The sequence below is a fragment of the Heterocephalus glaber genome, unplaced genomic scaffold (genome assembly GCF_053883595.1).
Source record: "Heterocephalus glaber isolate CG9 unplaced genomic scaffold, H.glaber_assembly_v1.0 deba00001428, whole genome shotgun sequence".
In the NCBI taxonomy this organism is placed as follows: Eukaryota; Metazoa; Chordata; class Mammalia; order Rodentia; family Bathyergidae; genus Heterocephalus; species Heterocephalus glaber.
The window spans coordinates 862,683-878,170 of NW_028258293.1; the positions used below are offsets into that span (position 1 = coordinate 862,683).

The 15,488-nt window shown below is 60.8% G+C and overlaps 1 protein-coding gene across 1 annotated transcript in view; it reads left to right on the plus strand.

The window, feature by feature from the left end:
• Muc5ac (mucin 5AC, oligomeric mucus/gel-forming) overlaps window positions 1-15,488 on the plus strand; it is a 29,419-nt gene extending 13,931 nt beyond the window's left edge. Inside the window, 19 exon segments of the mRNA XM_087212020.1 lie at window positions 1-9,574; window positions 9,739-9,926; window positions 10,260-10,434; window positions 10,548-10,798; window positions 10,872-11,055; window positions 11,140-11,389; window positions 11,708-11,886; window positions 12,220-12,304; window positions 12,397-12,500; window positions 12,583-12,614; window positions 12,951-13,122; window positions 13,235-13,336; window positions 13,516-13,553; window positions 13,932-14,054; window positions 14,137-14,241; window positions 14,419-14,538; window positions 14,697-14,766; window positions 14,835-14,946; window positions 15,083-15,488. Coding sequence (XP_087068146.1) covers window positions 1-9,574; window positions 9,739-9,926; window positions 10,260-10,434; window positions 10,548-10,798; window positions 10,872-11,055; window positions 11,140-11,389; window positions 11,708-11,886; window positions 12,220-12,304; window positions 12,397-12,500; window positions 12,583-12,614; window positions 12,951-13,122; window positions 13,235-13,336; window positions 13,516-13,553; window positions 13,932-14,054; window positions 14,137-14,241; window positions 14,419-14,538; window positions 14,697-14,766; window positions 14,835-14,946; window positions 15,083-15,308 — 12,090 coding nt within the window. The 3' untranslated portion in view covers window positions 15,309-15,488.

Below are 15,488 nucleotides of genomic sequence, written 5' to 3' on the forward strand. Positions count from 1 at the left end.
GGCACGAGCTCAACACCCACAGCCACAACAGGCACGAGCTCAACCCCTAGAACCACAACAGGCACCAGCTCAGCACCCACAACCACAACAGCCACAAGCTCAACACCCACAACCACAACAGCAACAAGCTCATCCCCTAGAACAACAGGCACCAGCTCAACCCCCAGAACCACAACAGGCACCAGCTCAACACCCACAACCACAACAGGCACCAGCTCAACACCTACAACCACAACAGGCACCAGCTCAACACCCACAGCCACAAAAGGCACCAGCTCAACACCCACAACCACTACAGGCACTAGCTCAACACCTAGAACCACAACAGGCCCCAGCTCAATACCCACAACCACAACAGCAACAAGCTCAACCCCTAGAACAACAGGCACCAGCTCAACCCCCAGAACCACAACAGGCACCAGCTCAGCACCCACAACCACAACAGCCACAAGCTCAACACCCACAACCACAACAGCAACAAGCTCATCCCCTAGAACAACAGGCACCAGCTCAACCCCCAGAACCACAACAGGCACCAGCTCAGCACCCACAACCGCAACAGCAACAAGGTCAACCCCTAGAGCAACAGGCACCAGCTCAACCCCCAGAACCACAACAGGCACCAGTTCAGCACCCACAACCACAACAGCCACAAGCTCAACCCCTAGAACCACGACAGGCACCACCTCCACCCCTAGAACCACAACAGGCCCCAGCTCAACACCTACAGGCACAAGCTCAGCACCCACAACCACAAGAGCCACAAGCTCAACAACCACAACCACAACAGCAACAAGCTCAACCCCTAGAACCACAACAGGCCCCAGCTCAACCCACAGAACCACAACAGGGCCCAGCTCAACACCCACAGCCACAACAGGCACCAGCTCAGCACCGACAACCACAGCAGCAACAAGCTCAACCCCTAGAACAACAGGCCCCAGCTCAACCCCCAGAACCACAACAGGCACCAGCTCAACACCCACAGCCACAACAGGCACCAGCTCAACACCCACAGCCACAACAGGCACCAACTCAATCCCTAGAACCACAACAGGCACCAGCTCAGCACCCACAACCACAAGAGCCACAAGCTCAACACCCACAGCCACAACGGCAACAAGCTCAACCCCTAGAACCACAACAGGCCCCAGCTCAGCACCCACAGCAACAACAGGCACCATCTCAACACCTAGAACCACAACAGGCACCAGCTCAATCCCTAGAACCACAACAGGCACCAGCTCAGCACCCACAACCACAACAGGCACCAGCTCAACACCCACAACCACAACAGGCACCAGCTCAACACCCACAGCCACAACAGGCACCAGCTCAATCCCTAGAACCACAACAGGCACCAGCTCAGTACCCACAACCACAACAGGCACCAGCTCAACACCCACAGCCACAACAGGCACCAGCTCAATCCCTAGAACCACAACAGGCACCAGCTCAGCACCCACAACCACAAGAGCCACAAGCTCAACACCCACAGCCACAACGGCAACAAGCTCAACCCCTAGAACCACAACAGGCACCAACTCAGCACCCACAACCACAACAGCAACAAGCTCAACCCCTAGAGCAACAGGCACCAGCTCAACCCCCAGAACCACAACAGGCACCAGTTCAGCACCCACAACCACAACAGCCACAAGCTCAACACCCACAGCCACAACAGCCACAAGCTCAACCCCTAGAACCACAACAGGCCCCAGCTCAACCCACAGAACCACAACAGGGCCTAGCTCAACACCCACAGCCACAACAGGCACCAGCTCAACACCCACAACCAGAACAGCAACAAGCTCAACCCCTAGAACCACAACAGGCCCCAGCTCCACCCACAGAACCACAACAGGGCCCAGTTCAACACCCACAGCCACAACAGGCACCAGCTCAACACCCACAACCACAACAGGCACGAGCTCAACACCCACAGCCACAACAGGCACGAGCTCAACCCCTAGAACCACAACAGGCACCAGCTCAGCACCCACAACCACAACAGCCACAAGCTCAACACCCACAACCACAACAGCAACAAGCTCATCCCCTAGAACAACAGGCACCAGCTCAACCCCCAGAACCACAACAGGCACCAGCTCAACACCCACAACCACAACAGGCACCAGCTCAACACCCACAACCACAACAGGCACCAGCTCAACACCCACAGCCACAAAAGGCACCAGCTCAACACCCACAACCACTACAGGCACTAGCTCAACACCTAGAACCACAACAGGCCCCAGCTCAATACCCACAACCACAACAGCAACAAGCTCAACCCCTAGAACAACAGGCACCAGCTCAACCCCCAGAACCACAACAGGCACCAGCTCAGCACCCACAACCACAACAGCCACAAGCTCAACACCCACAACCACAACAGCAACAAGCTCATCCCCTAGAACAACAGGCACCAGCTCAACCCCCAGAACCACAACAGGCACCAGCTCAATCCCTAGAACCACAACAGGCACCAGCTCAGTACCCACAACCACAACAGGCACCAGCTCAACACCCACAGCCACAACAGGCACCAGCTCAATCCCTAGAACCACAACAGGCACCAGCTCAGCACCCACAACCACAAGAGCCACAAGCTCAACACCCACAGCCACAACGGCAACAAGCTCAACCCCTAGAACCACAACAGGCACCAACTCAGCACCCACAACCACAACAGCAACAAGCTCAACCCCTAGAGCAACAGGCACCAGCTCAACCCCCAGAACCACAACAGGCACCAGTTCAGCACCCACAACCACAACAGCCACAAGCTCAACACCCACAGCCACAACAGCCACAAGCTCAACCCCTAGAACCACAACAGGCCCCAGCTCAACCCACAGAACCACAACAGGGCCTAGCTCAACACCCACAGCCACAACAGGCACCAGCTCAACACCCACAACCAGAACAGCAACAAGCTCAACCCCTAGAACCACAACAGGCCCCAGCTCCACCCACAGAACCACAACAGGGCCCAGTTCAACACCCACAGCCACAACAGGCACCAGCTCAACACCCACAACCACAACAGGCACGAGCTCAACACCCACAGCCACAACAGGCACGAGCTCAACCCCTAGAACCACAACAGGCACCAGCTCAGCACCCACAACCACAACAGCCACAAGCTCAACACCCACAACCACAACAGCAACAAGCTCATCCCCTAGAACAACAGGCACCAGCTCAACCCCCAGAACCACAACAGGCACCAGCTCAACACCCACAACCACAACAGGCACCAGCTCAACACCCACAACCACAACAGGCACCAGCTCAACACCCACAGCCACAAAAGGCACCAGCTCAACACCCACAACCACTACAGGCACTAGCTCAACACCTAGAACCACAACAGGCCCCAGCTCAATACCCACAACCACAACAGCAACAAGCTCAACCCCTAGAACAACAGGCACCAGCTCAACCCCCAGAACCACAACAGGCACCAGCTCAGCACCCACAACCACAACAGCCACAAGCTCAACACCCACAACCACAACAGCAACAAGCTCATCCCCTAGAACAACAGGCACCAGCTCAACCCCCAGAACCACAACAGGCACCAGCTCAACACCCACAACCACAACAGGCACCAGCTCAACACCCACAGCCACAAAAGGCACCAGCTCAACACCCACAACCACTACAGGCACTAGCTCAACACCTAGAACCACAACAGGCCCTGGCTCAATACCCACAACCACAACAGCAACAAGCTCAACCCCTAGAACAACAGGCACCAGCTCAACCCCCAGAACCACAACAGGCACCAGCTCAGCACCCACAACCGCAACAGCAACAAGGTCAACCCCTAGAGCAACAGGCACCAGCTCAACCCCCAGAACCACAACAGGCACCAGTTCAGCACCCACAACCACAACAGCCACAAGCTCAACCCCTAGAACCACGACAGGCACCACCTCCACCCCTAGAACCACAACAGGCCCCAGCTCAACACCTACAGGCACAAGCTCAACACCCACAGCCACAACAGGCACCAGCTCAGCACCGACAACCACAGCAGCAACAAGCTCAACCCCTAGAACAACAGGCCCCAGCTCAACCCCCAGAACCACAACAGGCACCAGCTCAACACCTACAACCACAACAGGCACCAGCTCAACACCCACAGCCACAAAAGGCACCAGCTCAACACCCACAACCACTACAGGCACTAGCTCAACACCTAGAACCACAACAGGCCCCAGCTCAATACCCACAACCACAACAGCAACAAGCTCAACCCCTAGAACAACAGGCACCAGCTCAACCCACAGAACCACAACAGGCACCAGCTCAGCACCCACAACCACAACAGCCACAAGCTCAACACCTACAACCACAACAGCAACAAGTTCATCCCCTAGAACAACAGGCACCAGCTCAACCCCCAGAACCACAACAGGCACCAGCTCAACACCCACAACCACAACAGGCACCAGCTCAACACCCACAGCCACAAAAGGCACCAGCTCAACACCCACAACCACTACAGGCACTAGCTCAACACCTAGAACCACAACAGGCCCTGGCTCAATACCCACAACCACAACAGCAACAAGCTCAACCCCTAGAACAACAGGCACCAGCTCAACCCCCAGAACCACAACAGGCACCAGCTCAGCACCCACAACCACAACAGCCACAAGCTCAACACCCACAACCACAACAGCAACAACCTCATCCCCTAGAACAACAGGCACCAGCTCAACCCCCAGAACCACAACAGGCACCAGCTCAGCACCCACAGCCACAACAGCAACAAGCTCAACCCCTAGAACCACAAGAGGCACCAGCTCAACACCCACGGCCACAACAGGCACCAGCTCAACACCCACAGCCACAACAGGCACCAGCTCAGCACCGACAACCACAGCAGCAACAAGCTCAATCCCTAGAACCACAACAGGCACCAGCTCAGCACCCACAACCACAAGAGCCACAAGCTCAACCCCTAGAACCACAACAGGCACCACCTCCACCCCTAGAACCACAACAGGCCCCAGCTCAACACCCACAGCCACAACAGGCACCAGCTCAGCACCGACAACCACAGCAGCAACAAGCTCAACCCCTAGAACCACAGCAGGCACCACCTCCGCCCCTAGAACCACAACAGGCCCCAGCTCAACACCTACAGGCACAACAGGCACCAGCTCAGCACCCACAACCACAAGAGCCACAAGCTCAACACCCACAACCACAACAGCAACAAGCTCAACCCCTAGAACCACAACAGGCCCCAGCTCAACCCACAGAACCACAACAGGGCCCAGCTCAACACCCACAGCCACAACAGGCACCAGCTCAGCACCGACAACCACAGCAGCAACAAGCTCAACCCCTAGAACAACAGGCCCCAGCTCAACCCCCAGAACCACAACAGGCACCAGCTCAACACCCACAACCAAAACAGGCACCAGCTCAACACCCACAGCCACAAAAGGCACCAGCTCAACACCCACAACCACTACAGGCACTAGCTCAACACCTAGAACCACAACAGGCCCCAGCTCAATACCCACAACCGCAACAGCAACAAGCTCAACCCCTAGAACAACAGGCACCAGCTCAACACCCACAGCCACAACAGGCACGAGCTCAACCCCTAGGACCACAACAGGCACCAGCTCAGCACTCACAGCCACAACAGGCACCAGCTCAGCACCCACAACCACAACAGCCACAAGCTCAACACCCACAACCAGAACAGCAACAAGCTCAACCCCTAGAACCACAACAGGCCCCAGCTCCACCCACAGAACCACAACAGGGCCCAGCTCAACACCCACAACCACAACAGGCACGAGCTCAACACCCACAGCCACAACAGGCACGAGCTCAACCCCTAGAACCACAACAGGCACCAGCTCAGCACCCACAACCACAACAGCCACAAGCTCATCACCCACAACCACGACAGCAACAAACTCAACCCCTAGAACAACAGGCACCAGCTCAACCCCCAGAACCACAACAGGCACCAGCTCAACACCCACAGCCACAACAGGCACCAGCTCAACCCCCAGAACCACAACAGGCACCAGCTCAACACCCACAGCCACAACAGGCACCAGCTCAACCCCCAGAACCACAACAGGCACCAGCTCAACACCCACAACCACAACAGGCACCAGCTCAGCACCCACAACCACAACAGCCACAAGCTCAACACCCACAGCCACAACAGGCACGAGCTCAACCCCTAGAACCACAACAGGCACCAGCTCAGCACCCACAGCCACAACAGCCACAAGCTCAACACCCACAACCACAAGAGCCACAAGCTCAACACCCACAGCCACAACAGGCACCAGCTCAACCCCCAGAACCACAACAGGCACCAGCTCAGCACCCACAACCACAACAGCCACAAGCTCAACACCCACAGCCACAACAGGCACCAGCTCAACCCCCAGAACCACAACAGGCACCAGCTCAACACCCACAGCCACAACAGGCACGAGCTCAACCCCTAGAACAACAGGCACCAGCTCAACACCCACAGCCACAACAGGCACAAGCTCAGCACCCACAGCCACAACAGCAACAAGTTCAACCCCTAGAACCACAACAGGCCCCATTTCAACCCACAGAACCACAACAGGGCCCAGCTCAACACCCACAGCCACAACAGGCACCAGCTCAGCACCGACAACCACAGCAGCAACAAGCTCAACCCCTAGAACAACAGGCCCCAGCTCAACCCCCAGAACCACAATAGGCACCAGCTCAACACCCACAAACACAACAGGCACCAGCTCAGCACCCAAAGCCGCAACAGGCATCAGCTCAACCCCCAGAACCATAACAGGCACCAGCTCAGCACCGACAACCACAAGAGCCACAAGCTCATCACCCACAACCACAACAGCAACAAGATCCACCCCTAGTACAACAGGCACCAGCTCAACACCCACAACCACAACAGGCACCAGCTCAACACCCACAACCACAACAGCCACAAGCTCAACACCCACAACCACAACAGCAACAAGCTCAACCCCTAGAACCACAACAGGCCCCAGCTCAACCCCCAGAACCACAACAGGCACCAGTTCAGCACCCACAACCACAAGAGCCACAAGCTCAACACCCACAGCCACAACAGGCACCAGCTCAACCCCCAGAACCACAACAGGCACCAGCTCAACACCCACAGCCACAACAGGCACCAGCTCAGCACCGACAACCACAGCAGCAACAAGCTCAACCCCTAGAACAACAGGCCCCAGCTCAACCCCTAGAACCACAACAGGCACCAGCTCAACCCCCAGAACCACAATAGGCACCAGCTCAACACCCACAAACACAACAGGCACCAGCTCAGCACCCAAAGCCACAACAGGCATCAGCTCAACCCCCAGAACCATAACAGGCACCAGCTCAGCACCGACAACCACAAGAGCCACAAGCTCATCACCCACAACCACAACAGCAACAAGCTCAACGCCTAGAACCACAACAGGCACCAGCTCAGCACCAACAGTCACAACAGACACCAGCTCAACGCCTAGAACAACAACAGGCACCAGCCCAACACCTAAAGCCACAACAGGCACCAGCTCAGCACCCACAACCACAACAGGCACAAGCTCAACACCCACAACAGCAACAAGCTCAACCCCTAGGACCACAACAGGCACCAGCTCAAGACCCACAGCCACAACAGGCACCAGCTCAGCACCCACAGCAACAACAGGCACCAGCCCAACACCTAGAACCACAACGGGCCCCAGCTCAACACCCACAACCACAACAGCAACAAACTCAACCCCTAGAACAACAGGTACCAGCTCAACCCCCAGAACCACAAGAGGCACCAGCTCAGCACCCACAACCACAACAGCCACAAGCTCAACACCCACAACCACAACAGCAACAAGCTCAACCCCTAGAACAACAGGCACCAGCTCAACACCCACAGCCACAACAGGCACCAGCTCAACCCCCAGAACCACAACAGGCACCAGCTCAACACCTAAAGCCACAACAGGCACCAGCTCAGCACCCACAACCACAAGAGCCACAAGCTCAACACCCACAACCACAACAGCAACAAGCTCAACCCCTAGAACAACAACAGGCACCAGCTCAACCCCCAGAACCACAACAGGCACCAGCTCAAGACCCAGAACCACAACAGGCACCAGCTCAACACCTAAAGCCACAACAGGCACCAGCTCAGCACCCACAGCCACAACAGGCACCAGCTCAACCCCCAGAACCACAACAGGCACCAGCTCAACCCCCACAGCCACAACAGGCACCAGCTCAACACCCACAACCACAACAGCAACAAACTCAACACCCACAGCCACAACAGCAACAAGCTCCACCCCTAGAACAACAGGCACCAGCTCAACACCCACAGCCACAAAAGGCACCAGCTCAACACCCACAACCTCTACAGGCACCAGCTCAACACCTAGAACCACAACAGGCACCAGCTCAACACCCACAGCCACAACAGGCACCAGCTCAACCCCTAGAACCACAACAGGCACCAGCTCAGCACCAACAGCCACAACAGGCACCAGCTCAACCCCTAGAACCACAACAGGCACCAGCTCAGCACCAACAGCCACAACAGGCACCAGCTCAACCCCTAGAACCACAAGCCCCAGCTCAACACCCACAGCCACAACAGGCACCAGCTCAGCACCCACAACCACAACAGCCACAAGCTCAACACCCACAACCACAACAGCAACAAGCTCCACCCCTAGAACCACAGGCACCAGCTCAACACCCACAGCCACAAAAGGCACCAGCTCAACACCCACAACCACTACAGGCACCAGCTCAACACCTAGAACCACAACAGGCAACAGCTCAACCCCCAGAACCACAACAGGCACCAGCTCAACACCCACCGACACAACAGGCACCAGCTCCACCTCCACCTCCACCAGGAGCATCAGTTCCACCGTCATGCACACAGCCAGCTCAATCTCCACTCCGAAACTCAGCTCCCCCTCCATCCACAGCACCACCTCTACACCCGCACCCCACACCAGGGCTACCTCTGTCTCTGGGTCCAGCCCCAGCTTCTCGTCCTCAGCCTCTATCTCATTAACCGGGGCCAGAAACTGCCGGCCCCAGTGCACCTGGACCCCCTGGTTTGACGTGGACTCTCCCAAGCCCGGGTCCCGTGGTGGGGACCTGGAGACCTATAACCACATCCTCCAGAGGGGACACAGCATCTGCCACCGGCCTGAGGAGGTCACAAGGCTGCAGTGCCGAGCTCAGAGCCACCCCGAGGTCCCCATCGCCACCCTGGGCCAGGTGGTGCAGTGCAACCGTCACGTGGGCCTGGTGTGCCGGAACCGTGACCAGCAGGGGCCCGTGGGTCTGTGCCTGGACTATGAGGTGCGCGTGCTCTGCTGCCATGTGCCCGATGGCTGCCCCGCCAGCACAGTGACCCCCCCGGTGACCTCCAGCCCAGAGACCTTTTCTTCAAGCGTGTCCTCCATGACGTCCTCCAGCTCTGCGGTCTCCTCACCCCTCAACTGTTTCTGCCTTGTGTCTGGCCAGCTGTATTCTGCAGGTGGGTCCTTGTGCTGCCCGGGAGGAAAGGCTGGGTGTGGTGAGCAGGGCCAGCTGCTCCCATGGTACCTCTGGCAGAGGTATTGGCCCTGTGCAAGGTCACTGGCTGGCCTGCAGGGACATCTGTTCCCATGGCCATTCACCACACTGCATCCCTGTCTCCAGGGGCGGTCATATACCACCAGGTGGACCTTGACGGCCACTGTTACCACGCACTGTGCAGCCGGGACTGCCATGTGGTCAGGGGTGTGGGCCGCACCTGCCCGACCCTCACCACAACCCCCACACCAGCTCTGCCTGTGTCCCCGACCACCTCCTCAAACACCTGCCTGAATGTGGTCCCCCAAAGAAAGGTAACCTCCGTGCCTGTCAGGGTCCCCAGGCCAGGGAGATGGCAGTGCATCACAGAGGGGTCCAAGCTGGGAGCTGGCTGCCGTAGCCCACACTCCATCTCCGGGGTTTGGAGGGTGCTTCTGCAGCAGGAGGGAGAATGGGGTCTGAGCAGACAGCAGACACCGCAGCAGAGGCACAGCGGGGCGGGCCTGGGTGAGGGCAGCTCCCCAGCAGCGCCTCTGCCTGCTGGTTTGGGTGGGCACCAGGATGGTGGGGTCCCCAGGGCACAGCTGCCCTCCCTGTGGACCCCAGGCATGGGGGTGGCTCAGACACCGCTGTCTCGGCCTCTCCAGAAAGGTGAGACCTGGGCGATGCCCAATTGCTCCCAAGCCACCTGTGAGGGTGACAACATCGTCTCCCTGAGCCCACGCCTGTGCCCGGAGCTGACGCCACCATTCTGTGCCAACGGCTACCCGGCCCTGAAGGTGGCCAATGCCGACGGCTGCTGCCAGCACTACCAGTGCCAGTGTGAGCGAGGGCGCAGGGCTGGGGAACCTGGGCCGGGCCAGGCCGCGTGGCTTTCTGGGTGGGGAGGGCTTCAGCCCCTGTGCCCTGCCTCACCGTGGCCATCCGGCCCGCAGGCGTGTGCAGCGGCTGGGGTGATCCGCACTACATCACGTTCGATGGCACCTACTACACCTTCCTGGACGCCTGCACCTATGTGCTGGTGCAGCAGATCGTACCGGTGTTCGGCCACTTCCGTGTGCTGGTGGACAATGATTTCTGCGATGTGGAGGAGAGGGTGTCCTGTCCACAGTCCATCATTGTCGAGTACCATGAGGACCGGGTGGTGCTGACCCGCAGGCTGGTCGGGGGGGCCATGACCAACCAGGTGAGGCTGCGGTACAGCAGGGCGGCCGTGGGGGTCGTGGGGCCCTGCTGACTCCGTGGCCATGCCCCCGCAGATCATCTTCAACGGCGAGGTGGTCAGCCCTGGCTTCCAGGAGAATGGCATCGCCGTGTCCCGTGTGGGCATCAAGATGTACGTGACCATCCGCGAGCTGGGCGTGCAGGTCATGTTCTCGGGGCTCATCTTCTCCGTGGAGGTGCCCTTCAGCACGTTTGCAAACAACACTGAGGGCCAGTGCGGTGAGCCGCGGGTGCTGCCTTGCACGGGAGGGTCGGGGCCAGGCCCCGTGTGCTGCCCGCCAGCTCACTTGTCCTCTACCCCAGGCACCTGCACCAATGACCAGAAGGACGAGTGCCGGATGCCCGGGGGTGCAGTGGCCACCTCCTGCTCGGAGATGTCCAAACACTGGCGGGTGGACACCCCCGGCCAGCCCTTCTGCCGAGGGCCACCCCCCACACCCACCTCTGCGGTGCCCGAGTCCCCGGCACCCACCTCTGGGGTGCCCGAGTCCCCAACACGCCCCCGGCACACCCTGTGCCCGTCATCGCCCATCTGTGAGCTGATCCTGAGCGAGTAAGTCTCCCTTGGTGGTGGTGGGGGACCCAGCTCGGGATCCCCAGGAGGGCCAGGAGCAGCCTGACAGCCAGCTGGTCCGTCGCCCGAAGCCCTGCTCCTCAGCCCGAAGGCCCTGCACTGGGCAACACCCAGCTTTGCCAGCAGGGGGCGTCTGGGGCTGCGGCTCTGCAGCGAGCACTTGCCAGCAGGCTGAACTCCAAGTGCACAGACGGCAGCCCCTGGGGTGTCCCAGGCCTGGAAGCCCCACTGCGGGACTGTCAGTGGCCAGCAGGACAGGCAGGGCTATGCCTACCACGCCACCCCCTCCCTCCACAGGGTCTTTGAGCTCTGCCACTCTGTGATTGAGCCGCTGCCATTCTTCGAGGGCTGCGTCTTTGACCACTGCCATGAGACGAAGCCAGAGGTGGTGTGCTCTGGCCTGGAGCTGTATGCCTCGCTGTGTGCGGCCCAGGGCGTGTGCGTGGACTGGAGGGCTCGGACCAACAACTCGTGCCGTGAGTCCCCAGCCAGGAGAGTCTGGCTTGCAGGAGGAAGAAGAAGGGGAGGAGGAGGAGGAGGAGGAGGAGGAGGAGGAGGAGGAGGAGGAGGAGGAGGAGGAAGAGGGCCGGCTCAGGGCTGGCCCAGTGGGTTCCAGGAGGAGGGCGCAGGGTGGGGTCTCTGCCCTGGGAAGCTGGGTACAAGGGGTCTGGGTCGTGTACCCTGGCCCTATGAATGGCCACAGCAGCCCCCAAAGGCTCCTGTGAGGGGATTGGGGCTCAGTGGGGGCCCAGGGCCCAGGGAGCTCAGAGGCCTGGCCTGAGCTGGTCCTTCGGGGGCCCTGCCCACAGCCTTCCCCTGCCCTTCGGACAAGGTGTACCAGCCCTGCGGCCTGTCGGACCCACCCTACTGCTATAGGAGCAACGCCAGCTCTCCGTATGTCCCGCCCACTCCACCCACCCACCTACCAAGAATCAGGGCTGTCCTGGCCACCCTGTGAGGACACAGCCAAACCTCCCTCCCCACAGGGCCCTCCCTGAGGCTGGCCGCATCACAGAAGGCTGCTTCTGTCCAGATAACCTGAAGCTGTTCAGCGACAGCGCCCTCGTCTGTGTGCCCAAAGACTGCCCCAGTATGTCCTGGACTGGGGGGGCAGCGGGCTTCCACCCCACCCACCCCACCCCATGACCTGTGACCTTGGTCTCTCCCTGCAGGCTGCCCCGGGCCCCATGGGGAGCCGATTCAGGTGCGTGTGGATGGCGGCTGTCCATGGGCTCCTGCCCCAGCTCCCTGGAGAAGCAGCCATGGGGCTGGTGGGGTCTCGGTTCCCTGCAGGGCCCAGGAAGGCACTGCCCACAGCTCTCCCTGCCTGCTCTGGGGCAGTGCTGGAGCTGACTCTTGTTGTGGGTGCTGAGTCCCTCTGGCTGTGCCCTGCCATGCCTGGACCCCTTCCCCCAGCCCTGAAACCAGCTGCCTTCTGAACCCAGCTGCCTGGACCCTGCCCTGTGCCTCTGCATGTCAGCCTGGCTGCAGCTGCCCCATCCACACAGCCATCCTGAAGGCTCACATGTCCTCCCCACAGCCGGGCCAGATCGTCAGCAAGGACTGCCAGGAATGTGTCTGCGACCCGCTCACAAAGTCCATGACCTGCCAACAGAAGGCCTGCCCCCTGCCACCTGCCTGCCACACTCCTGGCTTCGTGTCAGTGTCCACTCTCCCCAGGGCTGGCCAGTGCTGTCCCCAGTACAGCTGCGGTGAGGCTGGGCCCTGCATGTTGGGGGAAGGGTGCTGCTTCTTGCTCCTGGTGTCCCCAAGGATAGTGTGTGTGGAGTGGCCTGGCCCCTGACGGTGTCCCTTTCCACACAGTGTGCAACTCCACCTACTGCCCCAAGCCCCAGGACTGCCCCAAGGGCTCCCGCCCGATCCTGACCCACGAGGAGGGAGCCTGCTGCCAGAGCCAGAAATGCAGTGAGTGTCCCGTCCTGGCCAGCCATGCTGGCTACTGTTCTGCATTGCCGCCCTGGCTGGATCCCCGGCCTGGATGAGGCTACGGAGATCCTGTGGAGGGGGACTGGCAGGCGGGACCTGCCTGTGCCTGGGGGCCAAGCGGGTGGTGCAGGGCAGGTGCAGCCTCGTGTCTCCCGCAGACTGGACCGCATGCAGCGTCAATGGGACCCTCTACCAGGTGAGCCTGCCCTGGGCCCTGGGGTCAGGGGGCCTTGGCGGGTCTAGGTGGCCCTGAGCACTGAGCCCCTGGTGCCGACCCCTCCTGGAGCTGCACAGTGGACACAGCAAAGCCTAAAGTCCCTTGTTCCCAGGGCGCTGGGCCCACCCATGGCTTCTGGTTGTACTGGGCTCTGGCTTTGTTTGTCCCAGCTCGGCCCCGAGTGACCTCACTGACAGCCACCCTTGGGCACCCCGAGGGCTCTGTGTCAGGGGGGGACACCAAGGGCCGCCCCAGGACATGGTCAGCCTAGTGGGTAGCCGGGACACTGTCCGGTGGGGGAGGGTGGTCTCTCCTGGCCCCCAGCCCAGCTCACTAAGCCTGGCCCTGCCTGCCCAGCCTGGCGCCGTGGTCTCCTCCAGCCTGTGCCAGACGTGCCGCTGTGAGGTGCCCAGCAGCCCCAATTTAGACGGCTTCATGGTCAGCTGCAAGACCCAGATCTGCAACACCGACTGCCCCATGGTGAGCGCGACCTCCCCCCACCGCCCTGCCCCGCCGCTGGTGCCTGCCTGTGCTTAGGCCAAGTGTCCCCGACTCCACGCAGGGCTTTGAGTACCAGCCCCGCGCTGGGCAGTGCTGCGGTGAGTGTGCTCAGAAGGCCTGTGTCGTCGCTGTGAACGGCACCGACCAGCCGGCCCGCCTGCTTTACGTGAGTAGCTGCGGCCATGCCAGGGCAGACTCCAGCCAGGCTGGGACAGAGCCGCCCTCCTGCAGCTGTGGGAGTGCAGGCCAGGTGGCCAGGGGCCCTCAGCCTGGGTGGGCAGGGCTGGGGCAGACAGTGGTGGGGTGCCAGGAAGGGTCACCCTGCAGTGCGGCCCCCTTCCAGCCTGGCGAGTCCTGGTCCGACCCCGGGAACCCCTGCGTGCACCATGAGTGTGAGGCCTCTGGAGAGCAGCTGGAGGTGGTGACAGTGAAGAGGGAGTGTCCCCCTCTGAGCTGCCCTCGGGTGAGCTGCCCGCCGGGCTCCGCCCTCCCCACCCCTCTGGGGGGAACATCCAACGTGTCACTTGCCCTCCCGTGGGGCCCACCCCTTCTCGGAGCTGGCTCCCACCGCCCCCTTGTGGGGTGGCCTCCCTGGCACTGACCAGCCCCTCTTTGGCACAGGCCCAGGCCCAGCTGAGCCAGGATGGCTGCTGCCTCCTCTGTCCACTGGTGCCAACAGCGCCCCAGGAATGTGAGTGTTGTGACTGGGGGGGTGACACTGCCCCTGGGACCCAGGAAACCCATGCCCGTGTTCCCCAGGGCCCTGCACCCTGCACCACCGCGAGCAGGTCCTCCAGCGCGAGAACTGCAGCTCTACCACGCCCGTGCGCCTCTCCTACTGTGAGGGCAACTGCGGAGAGAGCACCTCCAGGTATGGCCCGGAGCCCCTGTGTGCTGGCAGTGGGGTGCGGCAGGCCTGGGGGGCAGACGGGTGCTGGGAGGGTGGGCGGAGGGCACCGCAGGGCAGTGGGATCCAGCCCGGGTTGGGCTGAGAGCCGCACCTGCAGGTACTCCCTGGGGGCCGACACCGCGGAGCACAAGTGCAGCTGCTGCCAGGAGCGGCGGACCTCGAGGAAGACAGTGATGCTGAGCTGTGCGGACGGCTCCAGCCGGGCCTTCAGCTACACCCAGGTGGAGGAGTGTGGCTGCCAGGGCCTGCAGTGCCAGGCGCCCGCGTCATGGGAGGCGGAGTCCGGGGAGAGCCAGGAGCAGGGGCCCAGGCCTCCTCAGTGACGCCTGCCCTCACGTCCTCTGACCCTCGCCCCAGGCCTGGCCTCACCCCCCCACTCCCGGAGAGGGGGTGGACTCAGCACCGCACCGGCCTCAGGTGACAGGCACAGCCCTGCCTCACACTGGCTCAGCCTGTGCTAAGCCCCTCCCAGGCCCCCGACCCTCTTTCCATAAACACATTTG